The sequence below is a fragment of the Rhinolophus ferrumequinum genome, chromosome 2, assembly GCF_004115265.2.
Source record: "Rhinolophus ferrumequinum isolate MPI-CBG mRhiFer1 chromosome 2, mRhiFer1_v1.p, whole genome shotgun sequence".
In the NCBI taxonomy this organism is placed as follows: domain Eukaryota; kingdom Metazoa; phylum Chordata; class Mammalia; order Chiroptera; family Rhinolophidae; genus Rhinolophus; species Rhinolophus ferrumequinum.
This window is the reverse complement of record NC_046285.1, coordinates 47,746,138-47,768,379: the sequence shown is the minus strand read 5'-3', so window position 1 is coordinate 47,768,379 and position 22,242 is coordinate 47,746,138. Positions and strand designations below refer to the sequence as shown.

The following is a 22,242-nucleotide window of genomic DNA, read 5'->3' as shown; positions in this document are numbered from 1 at the left end:
CCCATCGCTTTCCTTCAACCAAAACAGGCCACCTATCAGCCTAGATCCTGAAGGACACAGCACCAGTTTCCTCAGATGCAAGGAATTCCGACATTCCAGGCTGTTCCTCTTTCTGACAGCCACTCTGCTGCAAAACAGGCTTTGAGATGCAGCTGAAGGCCGCGGACACGAAAGCTGCCTGGAACCCCATGTCAGGCTGGCTCTCATCTCAGCACGGCACAGTGGGGACAGGGCCACGCAGAGGCAGGCTGAGAAGCTCTCATCCATGTTTAGCTAATGCTCTGGCAGACAGTGGGCAGAGTAATACAGTTCAAAGAGGTGCTCACCCATCGGGCCAGATTTAGACACTGGAGAACTGTAAGCAGGTCAGACTCCCCCGGGACCACCTGAACCTCCCAGCACCAAACCTACCGGACAAGATGCGATGCGGGATATTTTGACAGGAAGCTCTCAAAATGCCCATGGCCCCCCACCGCCCCGCCCCGTAGTCGTGCCTGGCAGACACACACACACCAGCATATTATGCCTGCGCTTCAGTTCCTGCCGTTCATTCAGGCTGAGCCTCATAGAGACTCAGGAGAGCAGGCACAGCTGTGAGGTCTGCTCGCAACGCGCCCCCATGGTTTCTGCCCTCAGAAGACAAGACGCGCCTCTCCCTAGTAACTCGCACCACACAGGGTCCCCACAAGAGTCATGAAGAAAGGAATCTGACACTTGTCCAGGGACTTTGTTCCCACTGTGAGGATTCAGAAGGGAGAATGCAAACAGGGACAATAATGCCACCTCCACTGGACACCTGTGCTCTCCCAGGTGGATGCCAGCAGGAGGGACAGACAACAGGAGGCTGCGTGGCAGAGGGAGGAGCTTGCTCTGGGGAGAATGAGTCCCAGGTCAGCATCTTCCCTTGACCACGCGCTGCCTGCGTGACCCTGGGCTACTGATAGACGTGGTCTGAGCCTCAGCTTCCCCACCTGTGAAGTGGAGCCAGCACCTGCCCTATACGCTGAGGGACAGAGCCAACACCTGGGGGGGCGGGCAGAGCCAGGCATCCAGCAGGGGAGGCTCAGGCTACACAGGCCTGAGGGTTTGCCTCCCGGCCCCCTGGGGGAAACACTTCCATAGGGAGGAGAGGATGTCACTCCACTCCCCAGGAGGGAAAATGAGGGGCACACTTGCAGCCCGTCACTCCCTTTTAACTCAGTGACTTGATGCGATGGCGCGAGTCTGAAACCCGCTGGACCACAGTCATCAGTCAGGAGCTTAATTTATTATCTGTTCCTACACGTGTGGCCTCTCTCTTCCAGCTCTGTCTGTGGCCGGCAGCAACAGTACCCCCCATGCCCCCCAAACAAGTAGTGCGTCAGCCAGCTATCCCCCCGGGGGGAGGCCAGCTGTACTGGGGAGAGAAGTTCTTGCGGGGGCAGGTGACAGAAGAGTAACAGGAAGCTACAGGCCAAGCCAGTTTCCAGTTGAACTTTACCAACAATACAGCTGGTACTGAGAGTCCTACCTCAGTTTATCTTTCAACTGATTCAACTGGGAGGCAGGGGAAGAGATAAGACTAATCATCCCTCTCAGACCCCAAGGTTAGAGCAATCAGCCCATTCCTGTCTCATTAATTCAGTCAACAAACATTTACTGAATAAACAGTAGGTCCTGGGGACCCAGATTCCTTATCACAACTGAAGGCTCCCACTGCTTTTGGGTTCCTTCACCCCCAATATTATCAAAGGATCAGAGCCCTAGGAAACTTCCCAGCTTGGGAATTACTGTGTGTTCCAGGAATAAGTTGAATTATGAGGCCACGAAGGCTTGAGTGGATGAGTGTAATAAAAACCCAGCTTTGTTTCATTAAAAACAACAAAAGAATCCTGGGGTTACCTGGGGACCCAGGAGGCCATCCAATCCGACCCCTCCACTCCGAGTTTGAACTTCACAGCTCTGAGTTTTCTCCCTGTCTCCCCGACTACTAATTGCCCTGGGCCACCTACAAGAAATCTAACTTTTCCTACCCAGCTTTCTATCATGTAAAGATTATCACTGCCCTTACGTCTCTGCGCCCGACTGAGATGGGCACCGCCAGACAGCCTGGCGAGTGGGAGTGGGAGGGGGACATGGCCACACTCAGGTGCAAACTGCCACTGAAGCACTGTTTGCATATAACTAGGGTCATTATACTGAAACCTGCACGCTTATGACACGTACTGTATACTGCCGTACATTGTTTTAGTCTCATTTAACCGACGTGTTGAGTCCTGAAGGGTTTTGAGATAAACCAAAGGAGGCCCATCCTCATCCTGTGTAGGCAGACAATTCATGAAGCGTTCGTGGTCAGACAGTTAGAAAGGTCCCCCCAAGGAGTAACAAAAAGGGGTGAAACCAACCAGTGAACATCAATAGAGAAAATGACCCAGGGTTAAAGTGCAGAGCCAGATCTCACAGGAAGGGGGACGCCAGGGCCTCTGTCCACAGGCAGGCACCCCCTTGGGGCCCGGGAGTTGTCTGGGGGGAGGTCAGGTTGGGCTCAGCCAGCGATCAACCTGGGCTGGGAGAGGCTGCTGTCATGGCAAACAAGCCACAGGTCCAAGTCAGGCAGAGCCCCCCAGAGGGGCATCCAGCAGGGAAGGCATGGTCGGCAGGGTGGGGCTGGGGGGGGTCTTTGCTCACAGAACCTCTCAGGAAGGGGGACTGGAGGTGGGCTTGTTTGCAAGAGTAAACAAAACCCCAGTACCACCGTCTGAGCCCCATCTGAGCTACGGACACGCAGGGGCACACCCACCTCCCACCACACACAAGCCCCTCTCTTTCCAATCTTTTAGGGACCACGTCCTTCACAGAACCACAGCTCTAAGGGCCTCACAGAGGCTCTAATCCAGGGTTTTTCAATCTGTGGGTTGGGAACCATTAGATTACAGGGGTGGTCCACATGGAATATTTGAGGCTTTGTAGGACATACTGTCAACTCCTCAGCTCCGCTGTCGTAGCTTGAAAGCAGCCACACACAATGTGTAAATGAATGGATGTGGCTATGTTCCAACAAAAATTAATTTATAAGCAAAGGCAGCCAACCCATGGGCCATAGTTTGCTGACCCTTTATTAGAGGGTAATGAAGTAGTAGGAAAAACCAATGACATCTTTTAAATAAAACAGAACAGAAAAGGCAATATCAGTGTGCACTACATCTGGTACAGTGGGTAGTAAGTAGTAAAAGGAAGTATGGTTTTGTGAAACTTTTGTTTCAGCTTATTTATATATAATTACATATATATAATTTACATTGCACTGGGTGGCAATGTAAAATTTTTAATCCTGTGAATGCAATACAAAGGTTTGAAGGCCCCTGCTCCGATCCAACCCCTTCTCTTACACAAATGGAAATGGAGATGCAGAGAGGTGAAGGACTTATCCAAGTTCACCCCGCTTACTACTTACTACCCACTGTACCAGATGTCTGGTCTGATTGTTTACTCTTGAAAGTCCACCTCCAGTCCCCCTCCTGAGAAGTTGTGGGGGTTGTGGGGTGGTGGCACACCTGGAATTAGAACCCAGTGATCCTTTGCTATTCCCATGGCCTCCCGCCTCATATAGAGACTGAACCCAAATACCGGGACTCTTTCTCCCTGGTCCTGATCCCGCCACCCCCTCAGGTGGTGCCAGCAGTGGCGTGCAGGAGCCAGAGCTGGAAGAGCGGCTGCCCCAGAGGCCGGCCAGGCTCTGGAGGGTGAGCAGCACCCTGGACAGCGCACCGAGACCAAGCCATACAGATGGCAGGAAAGGGGCTTCAGGCACCCAGGAGGCACAGGGGCAGAGGAAGGCAGAGGTACCTGAGAGGAGACCATTTTGTTGCTGGGTGGGACCTCAGGGTGGAGAGGGCAGAGGAATGCTGATTCTACTGAGAAACACTGATGTGGAAGCGGGAGGGGGAAAAGCCAGATGAAAAGCCAAGATGAAGGGAAAGAGGCACAGGTGGTGAAATGGGCGAGCGACAAGATTCAAAGTCCTACGTGACAGACCTGGGGATCGCTCCCAGTCTCTCCACCCCACAGCCCCCGGCTGCCCGGCCAACAGTCTGAACTATGTCTGGCCCGAAGGAGAAACGTCACTCACAGGGGGCATAAAACATCATCAGGAGTGGCTTCTCTTCCTTCTTCAGGAGCCGTCTGAAGTCCTGAGGCACAAACAGAAAACACCACAGGTCACATACAACACAGTGACAGAGGGGCCACCTCCCCAGGGACCCACAGTGGTGCGAGGAGTGGATTGAGCACTTCAGACATCCCACTGTCTGACTTGGAGATTGGGAGTCACGGCACAGAGTCATGGCATGTCAGGAGCTGAAAGAAGCCCAGAGAAGATCTAGTCTAGACCACCCTTGCATATTACAGATGGGAAAACGGAGGCCCTGTGGGGAATTTCCAAGGCCATGTGGTGGGCTTTCGGATCCACCCGAACAATTATAAGTCTGCAAAGAGCTTTCTGTGTCCCATGAGGTTGTCAACCAGGCCACCCCTCTTTGTGAGGTCTGCGGAGCGGTTGTATTGTGGTGGGTGGTTGTTTTCAGGTAGGCCCACCTTGGCCAGATGGGGATCTGCTCGTCACAGGAACACAGGGTTAACCCATGCCTGTTAATGTCTTTGCCCCGGCCCCAGGACCCTCCGCCACCACCTATGTCCCTGGAAGCCCACCGTATACAGGAACACAGGATACGAGGCATGCCCTCCACCCCCAGGAGGTTACAAACTAAACTGATCATTTGTATGTGTAAAACCTTTAGAGCGTGCCTGGCACATTATTAGGCAATATGTAATTATTGGCTAAATAAATGCAATAAATGTAAAAAGGCAAAGGTCACAACAGTGCTAATGGAGACACTTCAGTGTAAAGCAGGACCGGACCCCTTTTTTCCAGGGAGAGTCAAGGATGTTAAGGAAAAAGGAAATCTATCACGGACTGCAGAGAAGCACCACGACAGAGCATGTTTTGATTAAAATGAGCTCCTCTAACCAGTTTCCATAAAAGAAAATTAGATGTTTTTCTCTTCCGAGTAATAAGGAAAATAAGAGGAAATTTCAAAATGCAGCTTTCTGGCAGCAACAAGACATTAGGTAAATAGATGATGGTACATCCCGCACAATGGAATACTACTGCATCATTAAAAACGATGAAGAGGAATATTTAATGTCACAATAAGATGTGCATGTTACATTAAGCGGGGGTGAGAAAGCAAGTTACAAAACAGCATATAGCGTGTAATGACAGTTTCGTTAATATTTATGTATGCATTATGTTGAAAGCCTGAAAGGCTACAGAAAATACCAGCAGTGGGTATCTCTCAATGGGAAGGAATGGGTTGATTTTTTCTTTCTTTTATGCTTAAGCTATATTTTCTAAATTTTCAACGATGACTCTGTATTACTTATAATTTTCCAGCTAGATAAAGATTACAAATATTTTGTGGGAATTGAAAACATTTTATAATAAATTCTGAAAGTGTTTACTCTTATTTACATAACTAGAGGGATAAGGCATTCATTTTAAGACAGAATTAGTAACCACAGTCTCTGACCCTGACTAGGGGTGGAGGATGCAAACACTTTGAAAATGATCTTTCTGGAATCTCTGGAGACTAAAAACCTGGTAAAAGATCTGAGAAGAAAAAGCTTTTCTGAGACTGTAGCAATTGTTGCAATTTGGTTTCATACCCTGAGTAGTAACAAATATTACATTACATTCAAAGATAATTAGTCACTTTCAATAAGGGTGGAATTCTACACTTACAAACATGAATTGCGTTTTAGAACTTTTAGTTATTTTATGTGGGGATTCTATTAGCGAAAAAGCAGCTAACTGTACCTATACTTATACATGAGAGAAAATAGCAGAAAGTATAACAAGAGGATTGCCTACAGGTGTGAAAAATATTTTTGCTTAATATTTCTAGTCACAGACGAGCGATCTTAAAGTTTGAGGGCATGGGTATCTTGGCTGAGGGAGGTGGCAGGCTATCACTGTCCAGAGAGGCTAAAAACACACATCATCACAAAATCTACACAGGAGCAACCATCTATTTAGGCTCTCTTTGCACCGCTATAGGCACAGGTGCCACCACCTCCTGACACTGGCCCCCAACATACTTTTTAAAAAGGCTTTATCTTCCAGCTGATGACACTGGCACTCTCTATTCCAGAGACACGTTGATGCCCAGCTCCTTCATCCGAGTCACCCCAGACCCACTTGACTAGCTCACAATGATCACACGTGACCCCTCCTCCAGAAAGTATAAATGGCACCATTTTCTTTTGGGGTAACAAGCACTAAGAGTCAATAATTTTCAATGAAAGGAGAGGGGAGGCAGAGGAAGATAAAAGGTACATTTTATGTTATCAAGGTAAGAACATTCTCCCTCCATCTACAAAAAAGCACTGCTGGCCTCACAGACCATTTGAAATGTAACAAAGAAGTTCCTGCCCATCCCATTGTGAAGGCAGGGCCAAGCAGATAAAGCACACACGTCTGCCCGGTGCAAACACAAGGACACACGGATGAAGATGCATTCAGGTGAGGTGGGCAGGCTTCCACAGGAGGGTCAGGGTCACATAGAGACGATAATCTGAACCACCCTTCCACTTCTCCCCAGCCCCCGCATCCTGGCCAAATCCAAAAACTGAAGCTTAAGAGGGCAAATGATTTATTCAAAATCACACAATACTCAGAACTGTAGAGACTTGACCCAAGTCTCTGGAAATCTAACTCAAACCTCTCAGATCATTCCTAAAAAAAAAAAAGAAAGGCAAAAAAAACCCACAGCCAGTCCTAGCAACAACCAGTGTGTGTAATAAGGAGAGGACATTTAAATTGATATTCCTTCAAGGAAACCCTAAACACATTAAAATACATTAAATAAGGTGGTGAAGAATGGAGGACGCTCTCAGGCAGCCAGCCTGTGATCTGTTGGTTCCAGCCTGGAGCTGGGAAGGCTCAGATACGAGGGCCCTGGCCCAGCACCGTGGAGGAAAGCACAGGTGGTCAGGGCCACCTCTGTCTCTCGGCTGCTTGGCCGTCTCTCCTCAGGAGAGCCCAGCTCCGGGGACACTCCCAGTGTCCATCAGCATTGATGAGGATTAATTACCTTTTCACTGTCAATGTGGACAACATCTTTGGCTCCAGGATCTTCCTCCCACAGTGGGGGCCCTTTGGGATCCTTCAGAAAGGCCAGTATGGACTGAGGAAAAGAAGAGAGAGGGAAAACTCGTTTTAGCCAGGAAGAGAGAGGTAGGGGATTCGGGAACCTGCCCGTTCTCCTGCCTGGAATGGGACTGCAGGCGGCATACAGGCAAATGCTTGGGGGTGTACCATTCCATCGCCCACGTCATCACTGCTAAGGGCCCGAAAAATGTACTCTCACCACCCCCACCATGATTTTTCAGCCATATGACATGTTACTGGTCAGCTGATCCATACCTATGCTTCTCCAAGGACCAGAAAAGAGGCAATTTGAGACAATTAATTGGCTTATTCAAACCAGAGACATATTCATGATTCTACTAAATCTCATCTCCTCCAGGCAGCCTCTCTGAACAATTTGAATAAAGGCCTCCAGTTGTGTCCAAAGGAGACATTTTCACATTCACGCAGCCACTAAAACTGTCAACCACATAAGCAGGTGATCACACCTACTTGTAACCCGCTTGGAATTTTGTGATCCAAATTGGCTTGGGAATGTGTTAAATCCTGATCCCCCTCTGTGGGAAGTGCCAGGACAGGGGGCGCATCTCTGGGGACGCCTGGTTGCTGTACTTCTTGAAGACCACTCCCCCACCGCCCTGCTTCTAACGGTCCAGGAGGTCCAGGATGAAAATCTGACAAAGACCTTCAGGGTAAAGGGTTTAATTGGCCTTTGTCACGTGGACAACTGACCCAAGTCACTGCTCCCTTTGAGCAAGACACACACGGGGTGGGGAACAGGGGGCATGTCACTCCCCTCCCCTCCCCTCCCCACCTGCTGTACTTCTCTGGTCCACGACAGACTAGACATTCCCTTTCCTCTCAGTCACTTTGGGAAACGGTGCTCAACGTCGATAAGAACCAGAAATGGGTACCAGAAACCAGCCAAGCCTTCATCCTTTCACTCTTGAGGGGAAGTGCTGACCTCCACCTCAACAAATGGGGCCCTCAGTGTCCCTCAATTTGAGGCAAGATTCTGCCACTTCTGTCCACTTTGATCAACCTCCATTGAGCAGACTGGTGGGTCCTGTGTAAGGTGGGGGAGGGCGGGAGGTCTGGAGTGAGCAAGGGGAAGACCCTCATGGTGAGGCTGCACAGTCAGCCCACCCGCTGTCACGCACAGAGGACCCAGTGAGGCTTGTTATTTCTGGAAACTCCTATTTGGAAAGAGCTACTGTGGGAGAATGGGGGACAGCCAAAACGTCATCAGATTTCATTTAGGTAATGATCCCTGTCCATCCAAACAGAATTATGAAACACCTCCTGGCAAGAGAAGAGGGGCTGTTTCCACCACGGCAAAGGCAGATCCACCTTTTCTCAGTCCCTTGTCAAAGCTTCACCATGACAGTACAAGCCAAAAGGGAACTGGCAGGGCCTTACCAAACCCCGTGCTTGCCCACAGCTGCAGAGGCACCAGTCCACCTGGGCTACATGAGAAAGATGCTCGTGGGTGCCCACCTTCATGCTGTTCCAGAAATACCTGGCACAGGGCTTCTCTAGGGTGCACAGTGGACTTCAGGGGCCTATGAAACCCCAGATTTCCATGAAACTTTAATGTATGCACTCACACTCTTTCTAGGAAGGTCCGTGGCTTTCAGGGGACTCAGTGGGATGAAGAACCCAAAACAGTAGGAACTACTGCTCTGGGGAGCTCCTGTCCCACACCAGCACAAGCTGAGTTAAAGGGTTAGCACAGCCTCCCCATTTTCCCCACCCCCACCTCAGCTCCAAGAAAAAAAGAGATGTGGATGGAAATGGAAAGAAATCGCCTCTTTTCATGTAACAATTGAAACATTCATACTAGGACTCTTCTGATTTTCGGATGTTCTTCTTTAATTGACATTGAATAATCCCATTCATAGGTTCTCTCCAAGTTGGTCTCACTGACAAGATCTTGGGAGGAAACGTCTGCAGGGAGCAGCACCTGGGACTCCACACTCAGCTGTCCTGTTCTGGGAGCTCTGAATCCCAGAAATACGATGGCCCAGCTCCCCGTCCCTTGGTCTTTAGGAAGACTTCACGGCTGGGAAACCACACTCACAGCCACAGGGCCTTGAAGAAGGGCATCAGGGGGCCACCTGCATTTTGGCTTCCGGGCACCTCTGGTCCTCATCACTTATACATGAAGGACTGGGCTGGACAGACTGCTGACGAGCAGAAGGCTGCTTACACAGGAGTTCCCTCCTGAATTTCCTGCTCTTTACCCTCACTTTTCTGGCCTTTGGGCCTCTTTAGGGGCCACAGCATAGCCCAGGACCCTGCTGAATGGTACTGGATGACAGCAGCAATAGCCAGAGCACGATCCTGAGACTGTGTGCTCCCTCTACCAGGGTGTCCTCCATCTCTCTGGAGATAAGATGCCCAGGAGAAACCCTGAAAGGAAAACTAATCGATGACCAAGGAGGGCCTTTGTCTCGGCTACTCCTGCCGAAAAGCAGAAGCTGTCAGGAAGTCATGAGGACGCTATGCCGATCCCCCTGCCCTGGAGAACTCCAAGGACTCTACCCCAGTCCCTGATGGCCCTGTCGGCTTTGGAGACCCTGGGACAACGATATACCTTGTCTCCGAAAGAGACTCTGACCCTCTACAATGCTCAGTCCACCTCTCTAGCTTATTGACACAAAAGTCACAGAAGGATGAGATCCCACGCACCTCATCTTTGCACGGAGGTGGACAACGGCCAGGACTCAGCCTCCCACACCCAGGCAAGCTCAGCCCCCTTGCGCCTCTCCTGCTACTACAGTTCTGAGCAGCTGCTATCCCCAGCTCCACCATTCTAGGACAGACTCCTCGCAGAGCCAGCTACACACACATTGAAGACAACCTCCAAAAACAAAATCAAAGGCCCCGCTTCCTCCTTCCGTCACTGCACAGGCACCTGCCCCACCCCACCCCACCCAGCTAAATCTTATTCCTGGGGAGCACATGTTCTCTCCAAGGACTTCAGTTGAGGTCTTCACACAGAATAAGAGGAGTTAAGCAACTCTAGTGGACAGAATTTTCTCTAAGTGTCTAAGTGGGTGTTAACGATGATTAGTAATCAGGCTGAGTCTGTATCAGGTAAAAGATGCAGCAACTGAAAAAAGAGCACATTAGTGGATAAACACGAGATGACCAGGGAGGTTGCGGGGGCTTGGGGGGGTGCGGCAAACGAGCAGGGCACTGACAGCTGCACAGACAGATGGACAGACAGTAAGGAATGGAAGGAGATACAGATGGAGAGAGAAAGACAGAAAGAAGCACAGGGTGTAGTCTGAGAAGCAGGAAAATCAGAGCGAGCCCAGCAGATGTTGGAAACAAAAGAAATACGTGGCCCCAGCCAGGGCAAGGGAATCCTGCCTGGACCAGAAGCAAAAGAGGGCTGGTTTCAGGAAGGGGATGTGTATGGTGATGGAGCAGAATCCAGGGACAGGAGAAGGGCTCAGGGTAGGGCTGTGATAACAGGACAGCACTGACAGGTCACAGGATCTCCATACTTATTAACATGTTCACCGAGGCTTTTCCATAGATTTCTAAATTGGATTTATAGGAGGGAATGTCTCGGTGACATCGGCATCTCATTTGGAACAAGATGCATCAGACACAGGTGACAACCTGCCTGTGTCCATGTGCTGTGCTAGCCTGGGCACAGAAGCCCCTTCCTGCCTAGGGCAGCCACTTCTAGGCACTGCTGCAAAGACGAGGAGGGCCTGAAGGTACAGCAGAGGGAGCCCCACGCCTAGGCCTTTGGAGGGGAGAGGCGTGACGTCACATGCCTCCCTGGACAGCTGCTGATAGATTCACACACTAAGAAGGCTGGCTGTCCCGCTGTGTTAACAGTTACAAACTTTTCCTGATATTCTGCTGACATATGCTCTGGAGATAAGAATCCCTCAGGTCATTTGGAAGAGCTATTTGTGCTCTCTGCCCTTCCTTCTCTCAGAGAGAAGCTGCCAGACTTTTGGCATCCATTCAGACTCCAGCTCTGCTGAGAATGAGGGAGGTAAATTTACCTTAAATGTCACAGCTCGGTTATATTCAGTATGAAATGCACCATCCCTGTCAAATGAGGAGAAAAAGGTGTTAACTTTAGGAATGGTTGTGAAGATACATACCTTTGGTTTCCTGCAGCATCTTAATAAGATTCAGCTATTAAACACATTTCAAGATTTTTTTTAAAGGAATAATTGTAAACACAGGGGGAAAAAATCATTCTGAAATTGATTTAACTAAAAATTGCTTTTCACTGAGAATACCAATGAAAGCTTTCAGCACTTACTTGGAAATTGAAAATGACCACGTGTACTTACTGGTAATGGAATAATTCGACCTTTTTGTCCTTTGGGCTCAGGTCAACTTTCATCTTCTTGCACAATTTTCTACTCTCTGCATCACTAAAAGACACAAATGTCGGGGACCATTTGTTACCTGAGTCCTCACAAAGGAGTTGGCAGAATAAAATCTGCTGACAGACTGAGAATAAGCCAGGTAACTTGGAATCTCAGTAGCGAGTGAGGACCTCACTGTCGATGGTCCTCAGAACTGGAAGGAGAGTAAGCAATAGGATACGGGCGGATCGAGCAAGACAGGGCAAGCAGACGGGGAGGCTGTGTCACTGTCACTGCATGTGAGGGGCAACACAGAGTGGTCTGGACAAAGCAAGTGCTCCAGAAGCTTAGAGAGTGGATAGCCCATTCTAAGAAAAACAACAAACTCAGTGGAGATCGGTGGTTCCCATCCCTGGCTGCTCGTGAGAATCACCTGGGAAAGTTTAAAAAATACTGATTCCTTGGTCCTCCCTAGATCATTACTTCAGAATCTCTGCCTGGGGCCTAAGAAGTTTTGGTTTTTCAAGTCCTAATGTGCGCCATATGCCACCTGCTATACACCATTGGACCAACATAAGAGGAAAATGTTCTACAATGGGGAAAGAGTTGTGAAATCTGACCAGGTACCGACAAAATCCAAAAGGAGAAAGGATAAGCTTCAGTGACCTGTTAGCATCTGCAATATCACGCTCTCGCAATTCTAATAAAAAAATTTGTCGGGTGCCATTCACCGTTTACAAAGTGCTCACGCATGATCTCATCTAATCCTGGTTTCCTTCCTGTTAGACCAGTGGATCTCAAAATACGGCCCCTGGACCAGCAGTATCAGCAGCGCCAGGAACCTGTCCGAAAAGCAAACTCTCAGCCCCATCCCAGACCCATTGAATGAAAACTCTGTGGGTACTCGAGCAACTGTGTTTTAAGGAAACTTCCCGGTGATTCTGACATGTGCCAACATCCTGCACTGGCCAATCTCAAGGTCTGGCTTCCCCTGGGTCCTACACCAGCCCCCTCAGAAACCTTACCTGATCTCAGAGACTCCCCAAAACCTCACTCAGCCAAGGGTGCCCAACCGCCAGCCAAAGGCAGCCAGCCAGCCACCCAGCTATGTGGGGCCCTGCTCTTTGCTTCAGGGCCCATTCCCCAGATCTGAGTAGACTCAGTGAGGATATGTTGCCCCCCCCAACCCCGAACCCCAGCTGCTCTCTGCTGACTACACCACATGAGAAACTTCATTCGGCCAGGTATGACAGCCACCTCAGGGAAGTCCCTTCACCTCCCACCTGTTTACATACCTCACCACCTTCCACAGCCATCAGCTTCACACAGCTGTGCACCAGCCCCAGAACAGATGGACTAATTAAACCATTCAGCTCAATTCTAAAAGCAACGCTCATCAGTGCACAAGCAAAACTGTGGGACCTCATTTTAAGTGTAAATTCACAATTTGCAATTCAAGAAGCATGGCTTCCAAGAGGGGTGTGTGTGGGTCAGAGGGGGGAGTGCCAGGCACTGTCAGGGCCACCCCCAAGCCCCACCTCCCCCCAGGCCAGGGGCTTTCCCTCCCTATTTAGTCCTCCCTGTGGTAGCCATCACTGTGGCCACTCAGCTGCCAGCCTCGGGCGTGGCACCGTGGGACCTCAAGAAATGCGTGATGAATTCAGAAAGGGAAGACTAATGACACTGCAATGGTTGCTCCCCCATGGTGGAGAGAGCATTTTAAGGGAGGGAGTCCAGAGAGAAGGGGTAAGCTGGGGCTGGGAAGGAGATCCAGAGGGCCGAGAGGATACAGCAGAAGGCCCCCGTAAGGGCAGCCCACTGCATCCTCGCTGGACACTCTTACCCTAAAGCCCTCCCTGTGGAGATGCCGTACGCGCCTCCACCGACAATGGCTATTACAGGTTGGGTCTGCCCCCATCGCGCTGGCCTGTGGTGAAGCCACGTAGATGGGCAGCGGGTTTGCTTGGGAACAACTGTGTCTGAGGTGCCCTTTCCCTGCCTGAGTTAATTCCCCAGAAGAGAGGGCTCAACTCAGGATGTTTACAACCGTTCACTCGGCACTTTCCTCGTCCAGCTTTGTTCTACCGCACTCATTGCTGTGACCACCTACCATCCACCCAACTGCAACAGCAAAGAGTGCCTGGGGCAGGAACCCAGTCACCACGGCCCCCCTTAGTGCCTCCCTGAGATTGAGCTGGGGTGCCTGAAGGGCCCGCTCACGCTGAGGCACCTGTGCTGGCCGCTCAGCTCTGCAAGGCAGCCACTGGAGGGAGAAGTGCCACCCCACAATGGCTCTCTCTTCCATCAAGCCTGGCGAGTGGCCTCTTCCTGTGACTTTCCCAAAACAGAGAGGAGTGACAGGGCTCAGATTCATTCCGACCCCAACCCCTGCCTGCTCTGCCAGAACCCACTCTCTGCAAAAGTCTCACTGCAGCCTTAGGTGTCCTGTGAGCCTAGACCAGGCTTCGGAGCAACGCTCCAAACCACCAACCATGGCTGAGTGGAGCTGGGAGGCCACAGCAGTTCTCCCGCCTACATCTCTGGCCCTGACTCCAGCTAAGCCAATTGCAGCTGCCTCTGCCACAGGATTCCTTGCTGCAGACTCCATGCAACCGTCTTCCCTCCTTATGTTATACAGGATTGTCAGTGGAGAGATGGCTTCCTGTCCCCTCTGAGCGCGTCTGCCTCCCACCGCCAGCACTCCCTTCCCTGAGGTCTGTCTCCACAGCACATCTCCACATCTGACCGTGTCCCCTGACTGTCACCTCCACCGGAAATGTCTGCTCCATGAAGGCAAGGCCTTTGTTTCCTTCATCGCTGTGTCTCCAGGGTTACAACGCAGCTGGCACGTGGCAGGCACTCTGTAACTCACCTGAAGAAACGAGTGAACGACTGATGCTGTCTTGTCAGTTGGGAGGAGGCTCTGCACTTCTGGGTTTCTGGGCCCTGTCTGCTGAGCTCCAGGAAACCAACCACCAGGTGACACTTCCTGACAGTACTCTCTGAGATCAGCTCCCCTCCCTCCTATGAGTCTGTCTCTCAGGGTGTGTGTATGTGTATCTGCACTAATTGTGCAATACAAACAATAAAAGTCTTAAGAGTTCAAGAAGGAGAGAGAAATTATCCAGTTCGGGAACTTAAAAGGATCTGGGGTGAGAGATTAAGCGTAATTAATTGATCTACTGGCTACCTCCTTATCTCCTTCCCTTCCCTAGCCAGTGACTGAGGCTCTTGGGGGGCAGGGGGACACAGGCAGTGAGCCGGGAGAGGAGAGGCTTTGCTGGAATGGAGAGGGAGGGAGAAAACCACCCATGGATCACGGAGTGGACTCCATGCAAAAGGCCTCACCTGCCACTCTAGCTGCTGGGGATGCTGCAGGCCCGCCTCCCTCTGTCTGCTTACTCACCTATGACATGCTACATCCTATCCCATCCCACACCCTTTGGCTCTCCTCTACAGAGAACGTGGAGGAAAAGGATTACAGAGGCCTGTACACACTTCCCTTCCCACCCTGGGCCCAGAGAGACACATGCACGTAGGTGCTTTCATTTTCATTTGTTGTGGGGTGGCTGGCTGCAGTGCCGAGTGGCTATCGCAGGTGCACTGTGCTGTGTTTACTAGATCATGTGCAGTAACAATCATTCGGGATACTAGCAACTTCCACTTGTGGCAGTCAGATCCAGGGATGAAAGCAGCGGGAGAAGCAGGAAGAAAGAGAAGAAACAGGGTGCTGAAGGCTCAGGAAGTTGCAGCCTAAGTACCAAACCTTCCCTGGAGGAAGACGCCACTGCCAGCTAGACTGACTGATGGCTTCTAGATTTGGCTTTGCCATTAGCTAGCCTGTGACCTCTGGCGAGGCCCTTGGTTTCCTGAGCTGCAAAATGCAGGAGTTGTCCACGTGAGCTGAACGGAGCTTTCAATTCCTCTACAGGGTCAAGTATTACTAAAGCACCAAAGCAGGCTGTCTATAGCCTGACAGATAAACCAAGAGCCAGACACCAGGACCGAAGGTTGTGAGGGCATTTTAAGATAGGGAGTTCAGAAAAAAGGGATAAGCTGGGGGTGGGAAGGAGATCGAGAGGGCTGAGAGCATACAGCGAAGGCCCCAAGACCCAAAAAGACCTCAACCTCTGTCCTCTCTCTCTTAGCCCCCAGACCAGATCCTCACTCAGCCACTCGGTCTCCTTATGTCCCCACAGAGCACAGGCAGCCTCCTCAGCCAGGAGAAAGCCAACTACACTAAGAAGCGGAGGCAAGGCCCCCTGCCTGTCTTGGCCACAGTGTGCGCTTGCCTCACAGCCTTCCCGAGTTCCATTTCCCCATCACATTTCATCACAGAATGAATGGCTAGATCTCTTTCTCCCATCTGCCAGGTCTGACATGCCGGGATTCTGAGCAGATGGATCTGTGACCCCTGAGGAAAAGTAGGAAGTGGCCTCACCTCAGAGACTTAAAAATGGGAGACCACCAGGAGCAAGTGAGCAAGAAATACTGTCAGAATGACTGCTAAGTGCCAAGTACCACGGACAACATGAACGAATACAGCTGGAGGACACAGGCAGGAGACAGACAATAGTCCTGGAATAGCTGGCCCTCAAACTTGGACAGACCTTGGTGGTCAGGTAGCATTCTGTGATGAAGGGACTTGCTGGATACAGCAGGGACCCTCCCAGGCCTGGCTATTCTCCGTGGTACCTACCCTTAAGAAGGCACATATTAAAGTACGAATTATGCAGCACAGTTAATTAACAGTGATGGGAACAGAGGGAGAGGAGCGTGCCTTCTCCTCCTCCATCCACCTCCGTAGCCCCGCAATTCTAAGGCTCTGCTTCCCAGTGGGGGACACATCACCCCAATGAGTGCACGGCAACGTGCTGGGAGGTATCTGAAGACATGCATCAACAGAGCACTTCTTCTGGGAGTATTTTGGATTCCATGGTAAGTAACGTTAAACATGCTTACGTATAAAGGAGCAAATGCTACATTCAAATATTCTTTAGAAGAAAACATAAGACTGCAAAATATGTTATGTCTACGCTGGTAGGCCGCAAATCTTGGATGTGAAGAGGAAGCGCTGCTCCGGGGGAAATAAAGCAGATGGGAGGAAGAGAACGGGGAAGAAGGAAAATGTGGTTAGAAATGACCCTAATCCCTCAGGAGAAGCAAGCAGTGCGCACAGATAAGGGCAGTGTCAGCCCCGGGAATTAGCATACGCGGTGCAGCTCCCGCCTGCTGGCTCCAGCTCAGCTGCCCAGACAGCAGCACTCCACGCCAAGGCCAAGTCCTGATGCCAGGCTGCAGGGCACGAGGGGAATACCAACTCCCTCATACACAACCCACTTAAGAGCCAGACAACGACCAGCAGCCAACCCGAGCGTGGCTGCTGAGCTCGGAGCCAGGAGGTGGAGTGAAGGGAAGGGAGAGCTGACAAATCCCTGGACAGAAGCCAGACACCCTACAGAACCCCACAGCGACAAGTTCCTGGGGTCTGGGGGGAGATCAGCATGGAGGGGTTATGTGTGCCTACAGCACGCATGCAGGGCTTGGGAGCAAACAGCCAGAAATGTGAGAAGAAGAGGAAAAGAGAAATCCACACAGAGAAGAGAGGAGGAAAAAGACCAAAAGAATGGGGCAGCAGGGCCCAGAGAAGTGAAGAGGCAACAGAAACTCGTAGGGAGAGAACAAAGGGGGAGAGAGGCGGGACACTCACAGGGAAAGAGGAGAAAGATATAAGAAGCAGACACCCGGAACAGAGAGAGACACAAAGACAGAAAGGCCCCCAAAAGACAGGAAGACAGACCCCTCCCACCACATATTTACACGCACACACCAAGTCTTGCAGCTTCTGGGATTTTCTGAACCAAGCTACTTAGGATGAGAGCAACATGGAAGATCCATCTCCAGGTTTCACACAAGATTAAACAGAAGCCCAGAGAGGGGCAGCAACTTGCCAAAGGTCACACAGCTATTTACCATCAGAGCCTGGCCTCAAAGCCAAGCGGCCTGGCCTGCAGTACTACAAAATCCACGGCACCCTGTACTTCTTCAGGGTTAGAGCAAATCACCCACGAGCTGAGGCGGACTCTCCCGCCCAGAACTTTCTTAAGGGGCATCCTCACAACAATCAAGGGATCCTCACCCAAGAAAAAGCTGTCTAGATCCTGGAAAGAACAAACGCACCATTTCTAGCTCCCCCAGCTTCTTGGAATGCCCTGAACAATCTTGCCCAGATGAAAGATAACCATAGTAGCATGGGATCTCACATTTAAATTCTATTCTAAAAAGGACTTTTGTTTACCTGATCCTCAACACACAGCTGGGAAGAAGGCAGAATATGTATTAGCGTCCCATTTACAGGTGAGGCAACAGACTCAAGATAACCATCCTATCGAGGTCATCGGGCTCGTACGTAACAAAGCTGACCCTTCAACCCAGGCCTCTGCCATTACACATCCAAAACGCCTCGCACCAAAGCAGCCTTCTCTCGCCCTGAGATGCCCCCCGCCCCCCTCCACCGTTCCCTTCACCTGTTATTTAAGGGGGAAAAGCAGAGTGGTCTGTTCACCCCTGACCTTCCTGTCATCCCACCCCAAGCCGTGGCACGTGCTTTCCAGCCTCTGACCCTTCGCTGGCCGGGCAGGAAGCAAAGCTGGAAAGACCAAGAGCTGGGGAAGCTCAGCAGGGCCCGTGGGCGGGGAGGCGCGCTCTGGCTGCCCACCAGCTATTTAGCAGCAGCCACGACAAAAAGTGAGCAGGTGCTGGCTCCATTCCAACTCCCTCCACTGCAGGCAGCAGCAGAAAGCGGTCCTGAGGCTGCTTCTGCCCATCCCCAGAGCAGCTCATTCAGACTCATAAACACAGGCTGAATGCCTTTAGAACAGCGAGAGCTGTCATCACGGAGCCCCGGCGTCACGGAGGTGGGGGCCCCTATGATCCACAGGGCACATTCAGAAGTCTGGGAGCAGGAGTGGCCAAGCAGGAGGGCAGAGCCAGCTCACGCCCTTGGGGCTCTCCTTGTGTGACGGTGGAAGGCCGCCCAGTCCAGCCTGCGTGGACGAGAGCCCCCAGTTCTGTCCCTGGGGCTGTTCTGGGAAAATTTAGCCACACCTTGCCTCTGATTTCAAATTTGGACCCAGATATTCCTATTTCCAACATAATCCATTAGAGCTCCTCAATCCACCTACTTATCTAAACTATTTTAAAAGCTAATTGACATTTCAGTTTATACTTCCTCCTGGAGGGATAAATTGAGTGGCAACTACGCGGAACAATCTAGCTTTTTGTCTTTAGGTTACCTTTTTAAGCTCTCAGGTACCCCCTTGATTTTCATTTCAGCACAAGAGCCACTGGATTACTTCTCCCATTGGCACTTTTACTGACCCCAGACATCATGTCTCCAACGTGTCCTGATTTCTCATCTTCTTAGCCTGTTGTTCACACGGAACCCCAGTCCTATTTAGTCCTGCCTGTCCGGGGAGCAGAGCGGGACTGCGGCTTTCACATCCACCAGCCAGACGACCCCAGGCGGTGCTCAGGGCCCGCACCATGGGCGCGGCCTGCACGAAAGCCAGGGCACTGGAAAGGCCTGGTACTCTGAGGTCTTCGCCCCCAACTTGAACGCTACCTCCTCTCTGAAGTTTTCTCAACCTTTCAAGGCAGAATTAAGTGACTCCCTCTCTGTACCTATAGCCTCCATTTACAGCACTTTCCACCTGGACTGTGCTCACCTGGTTAGGTGTCTGCCTCCTCCCAGCACACTGAGGACACCGTCACCCACGTGTGTACCTCACAGCGCACAGTGAGTGCTCAGGAATGCTTGCTGAGTGGACCCAGGTGAATGGGGCGACTACATCAAAGCTCTCCTGCCCACTTCTGCCACCTACAAGCCTCACAAGCACTCCCTGGGACAGGGCTCCATCGGCTGGGCAGAACTGGCACGTTGTCAGCTCTGGAGAGTCCAAAGCTCCCTGTCCCCTGATGGGCTCTGTCGCTCTGCCAGTCACACAGCATACTCCTGGTGAAATATGGGACACAGAGACACACCTGGAAGACAGGAACCCTTCCAGGCCAACTCTAAACTAGAATTAACCAGTGGCTATGACCTCACCACCTGTCTAGAGACCAGTCTCTTCCATTACGGTGCAGGTGTGAGGCTCACACACGTGCACAGGCGCACAGACACATACACACAAGCCCGTCCAGTAAAGGCTGCTTGGCGACCCCTGCCCCTGGACTCATTCAGTGCTATGTCAAAATATGAATCTCCTTCAATTCTCTCTCCAATCGCAATGGGCAAGACGAGCTTGAGGCCATCAAGTTCATTTGCAAAACAGCGGAACGCAGATTGTAGAGGAAGAAGGTTGCCCTGGAGTGGAGCCCATAAAAGCTCACTCACTCCACAGGGTAGTGGCAGGGCTGGTGACTCGCAACGTCAGCTAGTCGAGGTTAAGAAGACCTTGATGGGCCTCTTTTCCCAGAAAGGCCCACCTCTTCCCCATACAAACAAGACTGCAATACTCTTGAGTGCAATTCTCCTTTCCCCTCCTCTTCCCAAACCCACGGTCCTGATAAACCCTAAGTCCAGGTAAGGAGTAGCCAGGCACCGTGGTTCTGGAGACACTTCCTGTCCTCAGTCAAAAGAACAAGTAAATGCTGAGATGCGTCAAGAGCAGCAAGTGCCTTACATACAGTTGGTGCTCAACAAATGCACAAAGGACAAACCTGTTCTTAGCTACCTTTTTTCTTGTGTTCATTCACTATCCGTGTGTCTTTTCTGTGTCTGTGCCAGGTTAAGCCAAACTGAGAGCTAAAGATAGGACAAGGGTGTGTGTGTGTGCCTGTGTGTCCACATGTGTGTCCATGTGTGTGTGTCCACGTGTGTGTCCGTGGGTGTCTGTGTGTGTGTCCATGTGTGTCTGCCTGTGTGTCTCCGTGTGTGTCTGTGTGTGTGTCCGTGTGTGTCCATGTGTGTCTGTGTATGTTCGTGTGTGTATGTGTGTGTCCATCTGTGTGTGCCTGTGTGAGTCCATGTATGTGTGTCCATGTGTGTGTGTCCGCGTGTGTCTGTGTGTGTCCGTGTGTGTTTGTGTGTGTGTCTGTGTGTGTGTCCGTCTGTGTGTGTGTGTGTGTGTGTGTGTGTGTGTGCCTGTGTGTCCATGTGTGTCCCCTCAGCAAAGCACTGAACACAGAGACATGGAAATTATTCCTCACGATGGAAAGGAAAGGAAGCTGGGTATACTCTGGACTCCAACTCTCCAACTCAAAAGACCCCGAGGCATCCCATCCAGAGGCCCCCGCCCCACAGTAAGAAGCGGCCCTCCTTCCTAGGACTCCCTCCTATGAGCCAGCACTTGATTCTGCCACCTTAACACTGAAGGAAAGTATCTTGGAGGAGGAAGGTCAAGGAGGAAGGAAGTCAGACAGGAGTAAAAGGAGCTCAGGGCACTGACATCAGGACAGGTTTTTTTTTTTTTGGGGGGGGGCCAGGTCAGAGGAAAGAGCTAGAAAGACTAAGCCACCTGCCCAGGACTGACATTTCTAACGGAGCCACCTCAGAGTCGGATCGGCCAGCTGATTCCACCCCCTTTGGGCTGCAGTCAGTGGAGACCTCTGTTACAGGCCTGGGCTGGGGGGAAAGCCCAGGTTCTTGCTGTAGAACCCCCCCCTCCACAAGCAAGCCCACCAGGTGACCCTGAAAACAACCTTACCTCTGTAGGCATCAAGGCCCGCTCTATAAAACAAGGCCCCCTGTGCTACCAACCGGGAGGACAAAATCAAGTGGCACATGACAGAGGAAAAAGTAAAAGCACCACGGAAGAAGGGAGGCAGAGGGGCAGGGCTGGGAAGGACAGAAGGGAGAGCCAGAACTCGCCCGTCTCTAGTCCACAGGTGACCCTGCAGGACTGCTACAGAGGGCTTTCTGTAGCATCTCTCTACCACCTCCTGTCTCCCAGAGTGTTAATCAGGGACAGTCCCTATCCCACTCGCCAAAGCTCCCAAGTGCCCTGCCCTCCAGCCACATGCCCCATGTCCCCAGGACATACCCACAATCTACCCAGCAAATGGTGCCTTGTCCTTTCACTGCCTGGGCCACAGTGGACAATAACCTGAGATGACTTTCAGCTGCAGCCTCTGTAAAAAATAAAAAAATTAAAAATTAAACATTTGTGCCCAAGTGCACCAGGGCCACCCCTGCCGTCTTCCCTCAGGGGCAAGGAAGGAAGGAGGAGAGCAGTCCCCGAGGGGGTGAGGTCCTGAGCACCAGTTAAAACACTGTCCCTGTGCTCAACAGTTCTGTGAGCACAGCCCGGCTCTCCTCAGAAACCCCTGCTCCGGCCATGCTGCCGGGCCCTTCCTCACAGACACAGAACCCCCACCTCACGCGTCCTGTAAGCCACACGTCACACCCCCTCTTCCAAGACTCTCTGAGCCAAACAGTCAACTGCCAGCACAGTCTCGGACTCATCACCTTTCTGGGATGAATTCTGAAAATTCTGTAACCAAATATACAATTCCATAACTGAAGTAGGGAACGAGTTTGCCAGTTCCACACTTGTTTGTCCCAGCGCCCAACCTGGGAGCTGATGAGGGCAGGGACCAGATCCTTCCCTCACTTGTGTGTCACACACTCATGTAGAGGATCAGTACAACCTGGAGATGAAATGTAGCTTATGTGTGACACCAGTCTCCAGTGGACCAATACCAAGCGCC

General features: G+C 51.3%; 1 protein-coding gene across 2 annotated transcripts in view; it reads right to left on the bottom strand.

Annotated features, from left to right (window-relative positions):
* The window catches only part of PDIA5 (protein disulfide isomerase family A member 5), an 83,423-nt gene that overhangs the window by 38,379 nt on the left and 22,802 nt on the right, over positions 1 to 22,242 (bottom strand). For both annotated transcript variants that reach the window (XM_033088791.1, XM_033088784.1), the window contains exons 3-7: positions 21,576 to 21,663; positions 11,515 to 11,598; positions 11,218 to 11,263; positions 7,131 to 7,223; positions 4,109 to 4,169 (exon numbers count right to left, since the gene is read on the bottom strand). In XM_033088791.1, the coding sequence (XP_032944682.1) occupies positions 4,109 to 4,169; positions 7,131 to 7,223; positions 11,218 to 11,263; positions 11,515 to 11,598; positions 21,576 to 21,663 (372 nt within the window). The remainder of the gene's footprint in view (positions 1 to 4,108; positions 4,170 to 7,130; positions 7,224 to 11,217; positions 11,264 to 11,514; positions 11,599 to 21,575; positions 21,664 to 22,242) is intronic.